The 19932-nt window shown below is 42.5% G+C and overlaps 1 protein-coding gene across 2 annotated transcripts in view; it reads right to left on the minus strand.

Moving 5' to 3' along the window:
- Nucleotides 1–551: 551 nt before the first annotated feature.
- The window catches only part of spred2b (sprouty related EVH1 domain containing 2b), a 58411-nt gene continuing 39030 nt past the window's right edge, over nt 552–19932 (minus strand). For both annotated transcript variants that reach the window (XM_017690692.2, XM_017690694.2), the window contains exons 3-6: nt 19641–19809; nt 17834–17898; nt 3506–3661; nt 552–2368 (exon numbers count right to left, since the gene is read on the minus strand). In XM_017690692.2, coding sequence (XP_017546181.1) covers nt 1694–2368; nt 3506–3661; nt 17834–17898; nt 19641–19809 — 1065 coding nt within the window. In that variant the 3' untranslated portion in view covers nt 552–1693. The remainder of the gene's footprint in view (nt 2369–3505; nt 3662–17833; nt 17899–19640; nt 19810–19932) is intronic.

Raw genomic sequence — 19932 nt, forward strand, 5'->3', positions numbered from 1 at the left:
CACACACACACACACACACACACACACAGATGCGTCCCACTCAAGCGCACCGCCAACCTCACTACAGGTTTAGTGTCTCAGGCTAATCTCCATGTTATTGTTCTGTATGTTTAGAGGGTTTACACTGGTTCATCTAGAGACTCCTCCCTTCGCTGGCCATGGCTAACGAACGGATTCTCGCTAATTCAAGCATGCGTGACGTGAAAAACGAACAATTCAAGTTCTTGAAACTAAAAATCAGTGTAAAAATATAAAGTACCTGCATAAGTAATGCATGACAAGTAGGCTCTAATGGGCCACCTGAAAAAAGAGCCATTTCTTTCACAAGGAACTGAAGAGAAACTTCCAGAAGAAAAGAAAAGGAAAGTACACAGGAACACACATTCACACGCTCGCGCACACACACGCGCACACACACACACACACACACACACACACACACACACACACACACACACACACACACACACGCGTGTGTGTGTGTGTGTGTGTGTGTGTGTGTGTGTGTGTGTGTGTGTGTGTGTGTGTGTGTGTGTGTGTGAAAAGAAAAACAAATTTCAAGCCAGTTTAATGCACCAATTTTTCTTCTTTTTGTCCATCTGGAATAGGGCTGAGATTGAAAAGAAAGAAACCAAAAAAGCCCAAGAAGCCCCTACATGAGTCCTTCCTCCTCGCTGGCGTGTATGTACTGAGGATGGACAGAACTGAGTATTCAAACACGGCATGTATTTGGTATAATAAACAAAATAATTTTTTTTAATCTGAAGTATTTTCTCATCAGTAGATTCGAATACCATTCGCACGTACATTGTAGGTGATGGTGCTGAGGAGGATTCAGCACCCACTGCTCTCAGTGGGATTTTGACCTAAAACATATTTCCTTAAATCTATTAATGGCAGAGAGGTGGCTGAAGGGTGTTGTATGGCAAAATAGTCCCTGAAGAAAACTTCAATGAAAACTAATTTCTATTTTACCATTATCAGCCCTACATATAAAAACTAAGACATGTGTAGGTTCACAGGTCATTCTGGATGGTGAATAAAATGGCTATTGACTTTACGAGCCCTGGTTCTTCTGCCTACAATTATAAAGACATTCAAGTCTTTAAGTTCTTTCACAATGAAACATTTCACATGAAACCACTGTAAATGAGACTGTCAACATCTCATCAACAAATTAGGCTTATATTTTCAAAAATCAGATCAGGTCACAATCTAATAAATAATAACGTTAAAACCAAAGTATGTTGAGCAAAACATACATTTATCTGTTATTGTTTTAGAGTGCAGTTTTTAATCACATTGTATAATTTATTTACATATTTTCAAATATGTGTTAACATATGACACCTGTCATCATCAACTCTTTAAAATTTAATTTTTTTTTTTTTTAACTGAATTGAACAAGGACTTGGAGTGGTTAGGTTTCCCTGACAAAACCGACTGGGCCATCAAGTGTTTAGTTATTAAATGAAAAAACAAAATATTTGGTACAGTATCTAGTGTGATGTGACCATCACATACATATGTTGCTTAATATTTCAGCACCCTTAACTTCCACGTCCCTGACTATTCATTTAGAAATGTGGATAAATGAACAGCAAATGTGGCTGAACTGTCCATCCATAGTACATACATACACCTGCATGTGTTCCGACATGTAGTTTTGGGAGTAGGTGGGGTTCGCAAGGGGTTACCCGACGGCCTTGTGCTTGCCGCCACAGCAGCCGCAGGCCACCCCGCAGCGGTGGCAGGCGTGCAGCGGTGGGTAGCAGCAGAGGCACGGCGCCAGCAGAGAAAGGCCCAGCAGAGCCAGCCAGCGCAGGCAAAAGCGATCATCGCCCGTGTCACACGAGCATGGGTCCGAGTAGTCGCCCTCGGGGTCCGACATGCAGTGGTAGAGCAGGCTGTCGGCACACCACATGAAACTGACGCGGTGCACGCAGGTCCGGATGGGATCGGGCGCGTCGTGGCACTGGCCGCGCCGATTCTCCTCATGGTTGAACATGTCCCGGCAGTAGACGCAGCGCGAGCGCTCACCATCCTCTTTCCGCCGCTTGCCCTTGGGTTTGAAGGCCGCTGGCTGCGTGGCCACCACCACGCTCTCCGAGCCTCCCCGCGGGCTCTTGTGGCCCAGGTCTGAGTGGCTGGGGGCATACGGGTAGTTGTAGTCATGCTTGGACGGTGGCTCGCTCTTGGCGAAGTGCACATATGAGTCCATATCCTCGGCCTGAATGAAGCGGTCACGAGCCGCTGCGTGTCGGTAGTCCTCGTAGCCCGTCAACCAGGTGCGCTCACGTGGGTTGATGCGCACAATCTCCTCCTCCTCGTCCAGAAAGCTGACATGGCGCGGGAACTTGGGAACTGCCTAAAAATAAAAGGCAACATGGAACAAGATTGAGGCTTAGGAGCTGTTCAAATTATGAAAGCATGTAGCCCTTCCAAATTTCAGAAGTAGAGCTTTTTCCTTCCCTTATAGCAGTTACGGACTTATTTATAGTAGTTACTTAATAATACATTTTAAAATTAAGAACTGAATAAGAAGCCTGGAGGGCTTTAATAGCTTCTAATTTTGCATGAGGCCTTTTTGATTTGGAGGTAATGAGTATCCACAACCCAATATAAGTAACTTTTTACAGAAATAAACGGTAATGCCATTAAACAGATTAAGAAGACTGTCGGTTCTTGTCATGCCTATCCCATGTTATATTCAATTAAAACTAGAGCTATGGTTTGATTTCAGTTCTGGGCCTAAAGTGATCTATTAAGGTGCTCAGTTAGAACTGAACAGACTTCAGTAGTTTTAGTTAAGCAATGCTTTACTGACTGATATTATTTTGAGCTGTAAACTGTGAGTTTTTAGGTAAAAATTTCAGAAAGCAAGTGTCTGATTTTGTTCATTCTTAAACTACTTCAAGCTGCACTATGTAATAATCTTTTGCTAAAAGGAAAAGAAGTATAATTACTTAGGCGATGAAAAATGTGCTAAAATATGGGGTGTGTGCACTGCCCTGTAAAGCCTTAAATAATTAAGAAGTACAGGGGTGCTTTTTTTACCACACCATATGTCTATATGTATTAATGTTTTAGACAAGCTCAAAAAGAAGGTTCAGCTTGATGTTTAGGTCTCAAATGCAAAATGAACATTATGCTGATGATGAGGACAACGGTAGATCATTTACTCATATTCTCAAAAGTCCTTCACCAAGTTTTGACTTTTTCTTTGAATTCTCTTTCAATATGCTCAGCAAAGGGGTCTAAAGCACATGTTCTGCATGTTGTGTGCAATTTCACATTTCCACCAGAGAGGTTTCCAAATCCCCACAACTTACATAGCACAGCTTTAAACAGCAACTCAAAAAAAAAAAAACACTAATAGTGAAAAACTTCTAGTAGTGGTGGTATGAATATCATAGTGTTCAGGGTGCAGCTGAGAGGTTTCACTGGTTAGTTCTTATTTTTCAACACACAAAGGTCACTGTGCTCCCAGCCACGTGTCACCCACCTGGTCCAGGAAGTAGCGGTCCGAGGTCCTGTACTGCTCATGAAAGTGCCCCAAGATGCAGTGATGGCGGTGCGGCTCATAGAAGGTGGTGGTGGCCAAAGGCTGTATGACCTGCTCCTTCTTCTGGGAGGAGTTGGAGGAGCTGTCGGTAGCGGTCTGTGGCACAAAGACAAACAGTCCCAATCAAACCCATAACTATAATATAAGCACACACAAATAAAGGCAAAAGATCTGCTGTGGTTAAAGTATTGATTTCCCCCAACTCCCGCCTGATGGAGGAGACAGAAAAGAAGGTGAAGGCGGGTGATGCGTGGTCCGGTGTTCAAGACAAGATAAAGACACCCAGCAGCCAGGTGCTGTATTGAGTGAGTGCAGTTTTCCATGATCTCATAGGCTGTTGGCACTGCTCAACAGCCACACAGACACATACACACACACACACACACACACACACACACACCAGTGTAGTCAATCTGACATGACGTGGCTCAACTTCAGTATGAATAAAAAAAAAAAAAAAAATAAAAAAAAAAAAAAATATATATATATATATATATATATATATATATATATATATATAAAGCCCCAGGCCGCAGGATTTGTAAAAACCCTTCTGAAGTCTCCCTGTTATTAGAGAGGCTCTAAATGAATCCAGCCTGCTGGATTTTTGCCCATCGCACACAAAACCCAAAGCACTGGTCCATGACATCATCATTAGGCAGAGAGCTATGGAGAACCTCTCGGGTTGAAGGCATGCACTCGCTATAGGCCATTCTCTCTCTCTCAAAAAAAATAATAAAATAAATAAACTGAAGGGCCTCTGAAATGAATTAGTGTTCAAACACTCCATTAATAGGACCACAAAAAAGTGGTTACAGTAAATCTCGAGCTAGGAAAATGTTACTAATTATGCACACACTGGCCTGTATTAGTTCATCAAGTTCATGCAAAACTGAAGAGCTTGCTATGACACGGCTCTGTCCCTAAACAGTAATGACACTGATACTAATGCTCTTAATCCTATCTGGTGTCTTTGGCTTAGTCCCTGTCAACCAGCATGTGGATCTTCCAGTGTGCTACCATATTTTCTATCCCTATACAAAAGAAGCTCCACACTGCCTTTGCTGTTGGATGCACTTGGATAGTTTCTGAGCACACATTTAGAATGGAGAGCAGATCAGTAAGAGCTTATTAGTGGATTGTTTCATCGCCGTAACAACAGAAGCGACTCAAGTGTGAAGTATATTTCTGTTCAAATGTTTAACAAAGTAAAAATGTACTCTGTAAATTGGCTTTATTAGATCATGTATGCATCAAAATAAACAGTACACCATGCTGAGGCCTCGCTATTTAAGTTGAAGAGCTGATTAAAAAGGAGAAGAGCAGACTGCTTATTGTAAAGGGATTAAAGGGGTAAATGGACTGGATATTTGTCAGATGTCAGCTATCCACATTTGAATGGTCTGTGTTCAGGTCTACCTGGCTCTATGTGAAAATGTTATGGCCCCCATAGCTACTAAATTAACCAGTTAACCAAATTCTATAGAATAGACTACTGGGTTCAGTTTCACTAGCCAAATCCAGGCATGGTTACTACCAGATCTGTTGAATCTAAATGTCACTTAAATAGAACCTGTGAAACAGGCTAGAAGGCCTCAAAAAGCAGCACAAGATGTCACGTTCTAAAAGATTCAAATACAGATGTGAAACAAAGTCAGTGAAATCTGCCAGGCTCAGACTCCAGCGAACCACAGTGAGAACAATTATACACAAATGGAGCAAACTTGGAACAGTGGTGAATCTTCCCAGGCATGGGAAGTTTTACAAATGTGCATCAACGACTCATCCAGGAGGTCACAAAAGAACCCAGAAGAACATCTAAAGAACTGCAGGCCTCACTTGCCTCAACACACACAATTCCACAATAAGAACGATACACGGTGAAAATGGCATCTATGGGACAGTTGCATTTTGTGCTTACTTGTATTGTCTTTATCTTATATTAAAATTAGTTGGATGATCTGAAACATTTAAATGTGACAAATTATAAGAAAGTGAATGCAGTGTGCTCTCCAGCTGACAAGCTCTGTGTTATTAGGTTAAATTTCCTCATTTCACACTTGTTAAGACATGAATTAAAACTACAGCTTTTTGAAATCTGCACAATTTCAATACAATTAAATAAATTTTGAAATAAATAAATCTACAATCGACATCGAGAGAGATAAAATTGGACTTGTGCATGCCTTTCACCACGTATGTGTCACCATAAGTGCTAAAGAGAGAAAGTGTGTGAGCATGTAGTCAGGCAGAAGGGAAATGAGGGCGGCTTTTGCACAGCGCTTTCCCTGCCAGGTAGGAGTGGTGCGGAGGCCCTGAAACACTGCCCTGTTTCAGCCTTTCTGAGAGTCAATGGAGACGAGCTGTGCACTTTCATTCTCTCTTCTTTCTCTCTCCCGCTCTCCTTCCCTCTCTGGCCTGGCCACAGGTCCACATCCAGCATGTGAACAGAAAATGCAGCCTTTCTCTCCCAGGCTGCCCTCCAACAAAAACTTTGGCGCACTCGCGAGACACAAAACATAAGAGCAGTGCAGACAGCCAGTTCCCTGTGGAGGTCGGCTGAGTGGACAGACAGACAGGCAGACAGACAGACAGAAAGGCAGACAGACAGCCTGGCCGGATGGGACATGGCTTCAGTGATTAGCGGCTGAAAGTCTGCGGGTGCTGCTTCCTTTTGGCTGCATTGCTTCCCTCAACCACCACCGGCTCTCAAACAACCACCTGGCAGGTGGAGCTCTCGCGCAGACACAACACATAAGCATGCACATGAAAATGCACAATAAGGTGCATGCTTTACTACAATTACTACATTACATAAGCTGAATGACATATATTTGTGTTTTTCTATATATGGCCACCCCAAAGTATCCTAACAGCCACCCAAGTATACTCTGTCCCCTTTTCAATAATATCCAATATGCATTTCATGCTATTTGCACAAATTCCAAAGAAAACTTGCTATATTGCTATGAATAAACAATATTACACAGTGTCATTTATGAGAAGCACCACTCTTGATTTCTAGAACCTGTTGGCAGATCCCTGAAGTGCTTCAGCATGGAAAGTTCACTTTTTGGTGCCATTACACAAATGCTATTATCAGTTTGAAAATACCTACATTAAAAGGACCACAGCACACAGTACCCCTACCAGTTTCTTTCAGACTCATGAAAACACTGTATTACATGAAAGTATCTACTCACCAGCTTTTTTCAACCTGAATGCTAGTCTCATGGGGGCTGATACAATCTCGAGACAAGGATACTTGTCTGGGGGCAACCTTATACACTTTTGTTGCTAGATTGTGGTTAAATCTGCTGAGAACAACAGTATGCCTCACTAAAAATTTCACTCAAATTTCTCTGGTCTACGCTCTTTTAAAGTCCTGGAGTAGGGGTTGGCAACCCAAATGTTAAGAAAAGCCATTTTGTCCTTTCAACAAAAGTCAAACCACCTTGGAAGCCACAACATTTTATGTTCATTTGGCTGTACATATGTCTCAGTATGTGCTAATGTCCTAGTATAGACAAAATACAGTATAAACAAAAACACACACTTACTTTGCTCTGCTTTAGTCTTTAGCTTAGCTATAGCTACTTTTCTTGCATCTCCAGCAGGAAGTTTTTCCTCAAAGGTAAATAGTTTCTTGTAAAATGTCTCTCAAAACATAGCTAGCAAAATGCTATCATTAGTTACCAAAACTGTTTTTCCCTTCGCAAGAGGTAATGTTAATTTTTTAGTGCACATATGATACACATCAACATGCTTAACCCTTTTAATGGCTAGGGCCCACCTGTAAGTCCAAAGTTTGATTGCACACTTCTATAACCTAAGAAAGCTTGGACAGTTTGCATTGAAGTCCCTGTAGTTAGTATGTAATAAGCCAAGATTTTAAGGGGATCATTTGAGTTTTTAGGGGGGAATTTTCAGCAACTCTAGTTTATGTTACATCTATGGGCTACTGACAGATTTGGTGTTCATTGGACAATGTTGATAAGCACACCATCGCCCGCTACATTAACCTCTGGCTTCATAAAATGTTGGATTAGTACGAATGTTGGATTAGTAAGAATTTGAGTTTGTTCCCACCCTAATAACTGTACATCCACCCCACAAAACTTCACATGTCTGTTTCCAGACTTTTGTGTTATGAGCATCAGGTTCAGCCTCACTGGACTACATGAACCTATGAATTGTTTTTGAAAGGTTTCAAAACCAAGATAAGATAAGCTAAGCTAAAATAAGATGAGGTAATATAAGCCTTTATTAGTCACAACGGGGAATTTCTCAAAAACACCTATAAGCTCTAAAAACACCTATAGGCCTCCTTTCCTTAAAGTGCAGACACAAGACACTACGTACAATTCACACAGAGGCCACGGGCAATAAATTTGATGTAAGAACTACCAACCTATCGATTACTATATATTAATTGACTGATCTATGTTAATCAACCAATCTATACCTCAAAGTTCTGTCTGTGCCGCAAGTGATTTCTTCTTTTTTTAGAGTAGTGAAACAACAGAAGCCAGCAGAAGCTTCCTGTCGCATCCTGCAACCTATCAGAATGACCATGTGAATCATACGAGAATTGGAGATTTTCTTAAGGAAACGAAACATCAACAGTAAAAATCCATGTCGACTTTTTTTTCAACGTCGATGTCATCAACTTTGTCGACTACTCACTGCAGCTGTCCCCCATTGTGGGAGCAAGTGCCAGTCAAACTGAGCTTTTCTATTTTTCTATGTGTGAGCTGCAGCAGGACAGACTAAACAGGAGTCCCGGGACAGTGGCCCGAGCTGGGCTCTCTTCTCTCTCCGCAGGCTCCAACCCCGGCCTGGACCGACCCGGCCTGGTTGAGCGCTTCTCCTTTGTGTTCGTACAAAGTCCTTAGAACTGTCAGCCAAAAATAATACAGGCATCCCTCACAGTGCTGCCAAGAGCCCAAGCCAACATGATTTAAAAATATGTTTAGGAGGATAGCTGAACCAGGCCTGCTGGAGATAATTAAAAACACAGACCCTTTTCGAATGTTTACTCGGCAGGCCCGAGCGCACTGGCCCGAGAGGGAGAGGGAAGAGGAGGAAGAACTGAGTGGGAATGAAAAGAACGGAGAGAGAGAGAGAGAGAGGACAGAGGGAGAGAAGGAGAGAGAGAGAGGGACAGACAGCAAACGCAGCAAATTTAAGCAAAAATGCTAACCCTCTTAAAAATCAGTCATCTTATCAAAGGGCTCTAAAGTTAGTGGCGTAGCAGAGATAAAGAGAGACTTCAAAGGCACATGTGGCCTGACTCTGATTCAAAGGCATACCTTCGTAGCAAGCCCAGCGAATACAGCCTGCTTAATGACTTGCAATCAGTGGCTCAGTGGGGGAGGGCAGGGAGATAATGAGTGGGGAGAGAGAGCTGGGGGCAATGACGTTTTGGGGGGGTGCTGGAGTCTTTTGGGTAATTTCACAAATGGGCCTCCTTCATTAAATTACACCAGCCAAACACCAACCCCTCCCCTCAGCACCAAATCATACCAGACCAATCCAATTCATACAGCCTGAACAACATCACATCAAACTGGAGAAAAAACTAAACTTTATAACACATTGACCTTACAAGACACGAGGGGAGCGGGGATGATGAAGACAAAAACTGACAGTTATAGTAGCAGACCGTACACAGTGCTAACCTACAGTATAGAAGAACAGGAATAAAGTTAACACCTCAGAGAAGAACCGCTTGGGGGCAACTTGCCTTCCTTATGCATGTTCCACTTTGATTTTCACTGTTACTTTTCCATTTAGTTAGAAAAAGTACCTGCAGACATAAAGCAGATATTTACTATTATACGCAGTCTTTTGCAAGCCTCAGAACCATTACAACAGGGGTCATCAATTCTGACATAGGAGGGCTTAAGTTCAGCACAGGTTGTTGATTTCGAGCTCAATCAATTTGAACTCATTATTTAATTTCCAGGTATACCCAAGGACTGGGAAACTACAGCTAAGGTGGTGAGAGAAACTGGCAAAAATGTGTTGGGTGTTTCGTCTGGTCAGAGGAAAGAAGGCAAGGAAAGTTGGTGGTGGAATAAGGAAGTCCAGGAGAGTATTCAGAAGAAGAAGGCAGCTAAGAAAAAGTGGGATAACCAGAGAGATAAAGGAAGTAGGCAGGAGTACTGTGAGGCTAGTCGCATAGCGAAAAGAATGTTGGCAAAGGCAAAGGCTCAGGCCTATGATGAGCTGTATGAGAGGCTGGACAGTAAAGAAGGAGTAAAGGACTTGTATCGTATCTGATAAAGGATAGAGAGGGAAGTGTACTAGTGAGTGAACAGAGTGTTGAGTAGATGGAAGGAGTACTTTGAAGAACTAATGAATGAGGAAAACGAGAGAGAGAGGAGGAGAACGGGGGGAGAGTTAGTGGATCAGGAAGTGCAGAGAATTGGTAAGGTGGAAATGAGGGCAGCTTTAAAAAGGATGAAGAATGGAAAGGCAGTTGGACCAGATGACATACCTGTGGAGGTATGGAGATGTTTAGGAGAGAAGGCAGTGGACTTTTTAACCAGGTTGTTTAACAAAATCCTGGAGAGTGAGAGGATGCCTGATGAGTGGAGAAGCAGTGTACTGGTCCCCATTTTTAAGAACAAGGGTGATGTGCAGAGCTGCAGTAATTACAGAGGTATAAAGTTGATGAGCCACACCATGAAGGTATGGGAAAGAGTTGTTGAAGCAAGGCTAAGGCGAGAGGTTCAGATCAGTGAGCAGCAGTTTGGTTTCATGCCCAGAAAGAGTACCACAGATGCAATTTTTGCATTGAGAGTGTTGGTAGAGAAGTACAGAGAAGGTCAGAAGGAGCTACATTGTGTCTTTGTGGATCTAGAGAAGGCATATGATTGGGTGCCAAGAGAGGAACTGTGGTACTGTATGAGGAAGTCAGGTGTAGCTGAAAAGTATGGGTGGTGCAGGACATGTATGAGGATAGTGAGACAGTGGTGAGGTGTGGAGTTGGAGTGACAAATGGTTTCAAGGTGAAGGTAGGGTTACATCAGGGATCAGCTTTGAGCCCCTTCTTATTTGCAATGGTGATGGAAAGGTTGACAGATGAGGTCAGGCAGGAGGCTCCATGGACCATGATGTTTGCAGATGACATTGTAATCTGTGGTGAGAGTAGAGAGCAGGTGGAAGAGAATCTGGAGAGGTGGAGGTTTGCACTGGAGAGGAGAGGAATGAAGGTCAGTAGAGACAAGACAGAATACGTGTGTGTGAATGAGAGGGAGGCAGGTGGAAAGGTGAAGATGCAAGGAGTAGAGGTCGTAAAGGTGGATGACTTCAAATATCTTGGGTCAACCATCCAGAGCAATGGACAGTGTAGAAAAGAGGTGAAGAAGAGGGTGCAGGCAGGATGGAGTGGGTGGAGACGGGTGTCAGGGCTGATGTGTGACAGAAGGATAGCAGCAAGAGTGAAAGGGAAGTTTTACAAGACAGTAGTGCGTCCTGCTAGATGATCCACTGTGGCGACCCCTAAAGGGAGCAGCCGAAAGAAGAAGAAGAAGAAGAAGAAGAAGAAGAAGAAGAAGAAGAAGAAGAAGAAGAAGAAGAAGATTTAATTTCCAAGTATAGAAACTGTATTGATGAGGGAAACAAAATTAGACACTGGCCCTCCAGGACTGGAACCAATGACCCCTGCACTGCAAATTCAGTTGGGGGGTAGGGGGCAGTCTGGGGAGGTGTCATGTAGAGCTATGTGGCTCCTCAATGCATCAGGGGAAGCAAACATTCGGAGTATGGGCAGGAATGTATTTTTGATGGTAGCTAGTTAACTATTTGTAGTGTGAGTGACCAGCAGTGTTATATTCATGAAAAAACAGTTGAGCAGTTTTTTGAGAAATATGAAACCACAGCTCTCCACTTTTTTCTGTTGGCTCACACGCCCAAAGTTTACAAGATGAACTCTACGACTCAGCGCAACTCTCAAAAAAGACAAATGAACCGCTACCGAAGGGAATTCTGTTTTTTGCATTCCTGCATCATCTACCATTCAGTACAAACTGACCTTTTTACCAGACAAATTTTACTCATGTTCGATGTTCCTGAAGCTTTAGGCTACTAGAGTGAAAGCAACAGAGGGCTTATAATTTTACCACTGATAACTTAATTAAATTTATTATAATAAAACAACCCAATTGTTGCTGTCATAGTATCTATGAAGTTACAAATCACTGCTTGCAGTTTCTCTGGTCATGTTATGACCAGATGTTTGAAAGATACTCTTATGTGATTTGCTTATGATAAAAATGCACACGTCACAGAAAAGACCCGCCTTTTCTAGCAGAGACTGCTACACCTCTGAATATACTACTTTGCATACAATACACTAAAGTAATAAGCCTGGATCCGTGCATTACAGTGACTTTTACAACGACTGTGCAAGTGCAGAGATTCCAGGCCATAACAATTTTTCCAGCAAGGAATATAGTCTCTTAGCAGCAGAGCATGGATGCCAAACGATGTAACGATCAAAGACTATTTCATATATATTTCTGCATTAATAAAGAATTCAGTCAATACGTGTTCATATACAGTAAGTGAAATAAAGTTAATACATACTCCACAGAGTACACACTTCTGCACATTAAACACACGGCTACTGTTTATTTACTGAACTTAATATCCTGGAAAATAAATAAAAATAAAAGTTACGGCACGTTTTCTATTTCATGTGTTTCGAATATGTTAAACCCAGAAAATAAATATACTGTACTAACATTTGCAGAAACAAATGCCAGTTTGCAAGGAAGTATGTCCCCTGTAGAGGATCTTATCTTATTTTCTCTAATTCAACAAAACACGTGACTGCAGGTGTTCAAACTTTTGCATTCGACCGTATTTACTTGTTCCTCCACTATGATATCCTGATAGCTGGCACTCAAAATACAGATGTTCAGTCTGAGGAAGCCAGGCAGGACAGAGTGGAACGAAGGATCTTCCTACATAAAGCAGCACTGATTCCTTTTACTTTTTCCCCCTCTTCTACTCTTCTTTCTCTCCCTCTCCTCAGGACTGTTAGTCCTTCCTATCCCACTTCCTCTGCGTGTCCTCCAGGGCCCTGGCCGTCAGCTCCGTATACAGTGAGGCCCTTCCCTCGCTTGGGCTCTGCTGCAGCACAGGAAGTTGTCAATCACACCCTCCTCCCCTCTTTCCCCCAGTCGACAGGCGGCCAGAGTCAGAGGCACAGCCTTTTTCTCAAACAGTCAAGTGTGTTTACCGGCTCAACCTGAATCGCTCTGTGTGTGCAACCGTGGAACTCAAACATATAGCCCACACACAACTCAGCTCAACATTTGCAGGTTCTTACACAACAACATGCGCACACTTGAAGCTGCGAAAGGGTGTGCTCAATTCCCCATCATCGATTCTTATCTGCGTTTTCATTTTCTCCACTGTCTAAGTCATCATACCACAGCAGTCCACTGAATTTTTAGTATGGCTCTTACTTCAGTGTCTCAACTCCATGCAAATTTAGCAAAGAGCTTTGATTAAGATTAGTATGTATGCAAAGCATTGGTTCTTTACTTTCTTCTTCTCACAGTTAGTTGAGTGAAAAAAAAACAAATTCACACAATTTTTTTACACCTAAGAGTATGTAATACAGTGTCAGAAATAAGGCTGAACAATTAATTGCTTTTATACGAAGATCACATATACACATATTTGTAATTATTTAGGGCTGGCTTTACACAGTGAAACTTTCATGCAACTTTATTTGCATGAAACCTACATGAAACTAAATTGTACTTGAGTTGCGTGATGTAGAACATCCTGCAACTCATTTGATTGTTTTTAAACTGCTTTGTGTAACAGTCTAGTAGTGTTACTATGTTACAGCAACTCTCAACATGCAACTAGTTGTGTGAGTTTCACCATGCAAAGCCAGCCTACCAAATTGTTGCCATCAGAAGGAAGTTTGTGATGACTTTAGGCACACAGTTTTCACATACGTGCACACAAGCTTCCATTATTTGTAAAACTAGCTGATCAACAACATTGTTATTACTATTAAGAGACCCTTATTAGTCCCACAACGGGGAAATTTCACCTCCGCATTTAACCCATCCGTGAAGTGAACTTCATACACTCTAGTGAGCACACACACACACTAGGGGCAGTGAGCACACTTGCCCAGAGCAGTGGGCAGCCCAATCCACAGCGCCCGGGGAGCAGTTGGGGGTTAGGTGTCTTGCTCAAGGACACCTCAGTCATGTGCTGTCGGCTCTGGGGATCGAACCGGCGACCTTCTGGTCACAAGGCTGGATCCCTAACCTCCAGCCCAGAAAAGGACATAAAACTGTCCTTTTTTTTCGTCACCTCTCCAGATCAAAACACACCTCCAACATCTCATGACTCACGACAAGATCATTCAAAACAAAGTCCAATCTACCAAGCTAATCCATCTACTAGCACCAACTGGAAGTGTCACAATGTTAAGTCTACAGGGCTGAGCCGTCACACATTTTTTTAAGGGGGCGGGGATGGAGGTGGGGGTGAGGCACAGGGTTGTACACAGTATGTAGGTGGACTGGCCTGCTCTACCGCTGAGTGCACCATAGGTGACTCATACAGAGCTGGGCTTTTCTTTCTCATTGTCTCATCTGCATGGCGGCTCAACGTTATGGCTGATGCAACAGCGCCTTGAGATGCATGTGTACACAGCCCTGCCCTCGCTAAGCCTAGGACAGGTAGCAGGGGCTTTTTTGAGAATGAGGAAAGAGAAGAAATACTGAGACAGGTATTCATTAAAAAGAAAAAAAAAGCTGTATTTAATAGTGCAATGGATCACTGCTTCACTGCTTAACTGGAAAATAAATATCCTCACCCGTTTCTTTTTCCAGGAACTACAGTACATAATCTGTTCTTGAGGCCATTCTTGTTCTATCATGAGGCCTGGCCTCTCACACTGTGTGTATTTAAGTGACACACCCTGGTAAATGGACGTGGTTCAGCAGCAGTCTCTGAATGACTCCTCTGCCCTGTTCTGAATGGACTAAAATAGTCTGGGGTTAAGTATAGGTTAGTTCAGGAGGAATAATCTAGGAGGAATGTACACCCAGCCTGCATAAGCAGCAGCAACACTTCGCCCCCCCCCCTCCCGCAGAATCTCTTGGAGCTGTAAATCCAGAACAGCATTTCTGCTGTCTGCGGCCACTTGCCTCCCACCAGCAATATTTGGAAAGGTCACGAGTGGCAGACCTGGGCCGCCATCAACTGCACCGGTTGCAGTTCGACACAGAGGTGCCGCATGATTCGTTCTGTTCTGCAAAAGCAGCTGATTCACACAAGAAGTGGCTTGATAGAAGTGATACAAAATCGCAAGCCATTGGAACACACTGAAATAACTGCCCCCTCCAAAAATCCAGAGTGACGAGACCGTCCAGAGTGCGTAAACTCTGCGACGGAAAGAACCCATGGCTCGAGTTCCCTTTGGAGCTCGGCATGCCTGGCTTAGCCGTCGGCTCTTCTTGGCCTGAAAGTGAGACAGACAGCGAGGGGAAGAGGAGCCATGAGGTTTCCCCTGCACTCACCCCCCGCCCCTCCACATATGCAGCCCCTCCCCTTGCCCTGGGCGCCAGTAAATCAGGATGGCAGTTAGCTAGGAAGCAGCTGCTAATGATAGTTTTACTGAGGGGAGCAGGAAGTCACCTCCTGACCCCGCCTGCTGCTCCTCGTCTCCCGTGACTGGGACTGAAAAAAGGGGATGGAAAAGAGAGAGAGAGAGAGAGAGAGAGAGAGAGAGAGAGAGGGGAAGAGAGATTGGCGGACGTCAGAGGAGTCACAAAAAAAAGCTACAGGAAAACTGTCCTATGTCCCGTTATCGCTCCCACCATCTCTGCCGAAACAAAGGGCCATCTCTCCAACTGCAGCCTCTGCGGGGTAAAAATATCACAAGGACCTGGCCTTTTCTGGGACACTTCTCTCTCTCTCTCTCTCTCTCTCTCTCTCTCTCACACACACACACACACACAGTGGGGAAAAAAGCATAGGAGGGAAAAGGACCTGTGTGAACGATGTGGGTGAGAATGATAAAGTTTAGACATTCAATCTCTGCTTCACTTACAGGGGAATTCCACCAATTTCTCAAAATTTCTGCATTATTAAATAGTTTAGATGTAAATGAAGTCATTCAGACTTTGGTTTGATGTGAAATGCTCCGATCTACAGAAACCTAGAGTCAAAACTGGTTATGAACAGGAGACATTCTTTTACTATAGTTTTGAGACACAGTGTCTAAAATATGTTATTAAACTCCATTCATGGCAGAGGAATACATGCAGAGTGTTGGAATGCAAAATAGTGCCCAAAGAAAACATTTTAATTATTATTTTTTTTTTTTACATTTATGGCATTTGGCTGACGCTCTTATCCAGAGCGACTTACAAATGGATAATTTTACATAGGTAGGCCAAGGCGGTGTTAGGAGTCTTGCCCAAGGACTCTTATTGGTGTAGTGTAGGGTGTTTGCCCAGGTGGGGATTGAACCCCAGTCTACAAGGCAGAGGTGTTAACCACTACACTATCCCAACGCGATTTACCATAACTTGCTGTCATCAACATATAAAACATATAAAAACTCAGAAGATACATGCAGGTACACTTGTGATTTTGGATATTAAATAAAATGACTACATTTTGACTGTATCCTGCCTTCCGTCCGATGACTGCTGGGATAGGCTCCAGCACCCCCCGCGACCCTGAAGGAGAAGCGGCTTAGAAAATGGATATTTGCACTGTAGATATTGTGACCTGTGATTCCTATCACGACCATTATGAAGTATTTCATAACAAACACTGAATTATGCAGATAAAATTGGTAGAATTCTCCTTAAAAGGCAATACATACACAATACAATATCAAGGGGACAGTCAATGGGTTGGGTTACTCTGCATATACTACAACATATATGATATACTAAAGTAATAAACCACTGGAGGCCAAGTGTCAAGCAGCCATGTCATTATAGCATTTTTTCCACTGAGCAATGTAGTCGTTGACAGTAGGGTATGGTTGCCACGCAACATGGTGATCGAAGGCTATTCTATATGAACTTTCTTCATTCATACAGAATTTAATTAATGTGTGCATACAACATATGTGTGTATTTTACAACAACTCAGCCAATCAGGTTGTACAACAGGAAGGGTGGGTGACTGCAAAAAAACATTACAATACTGCTTGATATTTTGATGATAAACAATAAGTGTCATGATATATAGGACTTGATAAGTTGGCACAGAAAAAAGAACCAAAAGTGGCACATTTTGAAAACATTATCAAAATCTAATTAAACAGGACTAATTATGTTCTCTTTGTAAGGAAAAAGCAGTTGGGCAGTGTCCTTTAAAGGGGAATGCCACTGATTTTTAAAAATCTCTGCCTAATTTAACCTTTGAGATGTAATCATAGTCATTCAGAGTGGTTTGGTGTGAGAAGTTCTAGACAAACTTGCTGACTTTTTTACAGTAGTGGTGATAGGAACCAAGGCGTCTTCAACACAAATATAGCCATTTTATTTACCTTGCCAGTCTTCTGAATTTCTAAATACAATATTGATAATGGAAATACAGTGGTAAATCTGAAAAAATACAACTTGAACAATTTGAAACATTACATTTTAGACCAAAACCTTCTTGCAAAAACAAACCTAAAACAATGTCTCAGGCATCAGGCAAAATATTCGTAATGATTTCATGTAATCGTTTTCTGTCAGGGAACCTTTAGAGCAGGGTTGTCCAATCTTATCTGCAGAGGGCCGGTGTGGCTGCAGGTTTTCACTCCAACAAAGCAGGTCACCTGATGAAATGTTTGAAGTCTAAGACCAACTAATTGAAACAGGGTAGAATCAGGTCTGCTTCAGCTTGTTTGTAGTGAAAACCTGCTTTAGAGTACAGTATTTCACATCAAACCACTCCGAATGATTTTGTTTACATCTTAATGATTAAATTATACAGAACTTTTGAAAAAATGGTGGAATTCCCCTTCATTTCCCTTCATATACTAAGAAAAGTATGTTTTAATGTATTTATCACTACAACAACAAATATCTTCATAATGTCCACCCCTAACTGGAACTGCATTTTATAATAATAATAATAATAATAATAATAATAATAAATCATAATGCCATCTATGCTTGGTGCTGTGCTGAAGTCTGTGCAACATTGTTCTCACAAACTGGAACTGGCAAACTGGCAAGCGTTTCCTCTGCGAGATAAAAAGGAGCTTACTGTGAATACATCATCGTCGCCCAGCTCTGCCTCATTCTGGAGTGTTGAAGAGGAAGTAGTGGAACCTAAAATAAAACACACACAAAGGAGACATGAGCGGACAGAACTCACATATCCTGTCTATAATGGTGAGTGGGGTCAAGGGGTGGAAGGAGACCTAGCATGCATCAAGAGACAGGCAGACAGTCCGAGAGAGAGGAGAGACAGAAACAGAGTGAAACAAACACAACCGGTCACATGTGACTGCTGACTGGAGGACGAAACCCAACTCCGAGCAGCCATTCCAGAGCCCATCGCCAAGGCCTGTATCACATTCACACTGTCAACATGTGGCTTGTGTATTCTCTCTGCAGCTGGTTATACAGCTAGCCGCATTTAGATCCCCCATAGGCCTGTAAGTATTCTTCAGATAAGGCTGCGGCATGCCTCAACACCGTGCTTGCGGAATGGAACATGTACTTTTCACAATGAAAGCAAAACAGCACAAAGTGAGTAAATCGCTGTGTTAGAATCTGGTGTGGAGACTCCAGGCTTCTACATGACGACTCAGCGGTGAAGCTTTTCTTTCAGTCATCAACAGACTCAAGATGGCTAATTCACAGTCACAGTCTAAATTGTTAATTTAGTCGGTAAACTTTGCAGTTTTCTAAAAGTGTTTCTTGCTTATTGTTTGATGTAAAGAAGCTGCAGTTGTGCTCTCTAGTTTATCTCAGCACAGCCGTCTTTGTGGAGCGGTGTGTATTGTTTTCACCACCCCCACCCGCTTTGTCCCTCATTGCTCACTAGCAGCTAAACACAGAGCCACAATATTTTGCAGAGAGCCAACTGTCCTAGTTGACATCCTTTAGATAACAGTGTTATGGAGCAAATATATTTTATTTGATTATATTAAAAAATATCCATATCAATTGTGCCACAGGAACCTAAGAAAAAGGCTAAGAAGGTAAAAATTAGTCAGGCTGTGTCCTGATTGGTGTATTTACATTCTGTATACTGGTATGTTGGCCAGTACATTCCAATAACTTCAGTTATGCTGAGAAGATCTAGACTAAATATGTGTCTGTGTGTAATGTGGCAACAGCTCAAATGGAAAGAACTGGGATATGCTGCATGACATCATCTGTCACTAACAGACCCAAAACAAAATTTATAATGCTGTAGCAGGTTTGGCCATGCTCCCAGGGAATTTATTTGCTTGATTAAAATGAATGTAATGACACTCATCCCTACACAGAAATACTCATCATAGATTGGTCCCAGTGGAGCTGATTGCATACAAAATGGCCCAATGTAAGCCTGACACCTCTGCTTTCTGCTTACAGGTAGCTATAGCTATACTTCATGATGATGGGCAAAACTAGCCAACGCTGTCTAACGAAACAGAGAGGCAGATTTAGTACAAAACAATATTAAAATAGGTAAACAATATGAAGAAATGGAAAAGTGTTGATAATGATAAAACTGAATACTCATATAAGCTCATATAAACAGGTAAACGTAACTGTAACTTGCAAATCATCGTCAACTCCCATTGAGAAAAATTTCTTCCATGGTGGGCTGAGTAACAGCGAAGTCCTGCAAAGCAAGTTGTGAGCCTAAACATCCTCTTTCTAAGTGTGTAAATATGAATCATAAATTATGACACACTCTCTGCTACTCTGCAATTTGGAATATGCTATCAACGGGAGTCTACACACCAGCGCTCCCATTAGCACACAAAAACGTTCCCATTAGCACATGTATGCATATTGGACCATAACCTCAGTCACATTCTGGTCTCAATGCTTTCAGCTGCAGATGCACTCACCTTCGGTAATGTCCTCCAAGGCTTTCCGCACCCCTCGGTCGAAGGCACGAGCATCGGCGGGACTCTGGAACGTAAGGCCACACTTTTTGTTGTCGACCTTCCAGTGGTGAAATGTGGGCGTGGCCTTGGTGTAGATCAAATCTTTCCGAATAAAACATTTCAGAATCACCTGCCAGTCAAAACAACATAGCCTGTCAGAAAAGACCATCGGAGACTTTAGAGCTATCTAAATCAGTAGTCATAAAAGCTTAGCTTTTTTTCCTGGCCCTGGAGAACTGGCATGTTGATGCTG

This window comes from Pygocentrus nattereri, chromosome 5, assembly GCF_015220715.1.
Source record: "Pygocentrus nattereri isolate fPygNat1 chromosome 5, fPygNat1.pri, whole genome shotgun sequence".
Taxonomy (NCBI): Eukaryota; Metazoa; Chordata; class Actinopteri; order Characiformes; family Serrasalmidae; genus Pygocentrus; species Pygocentrus nattereri.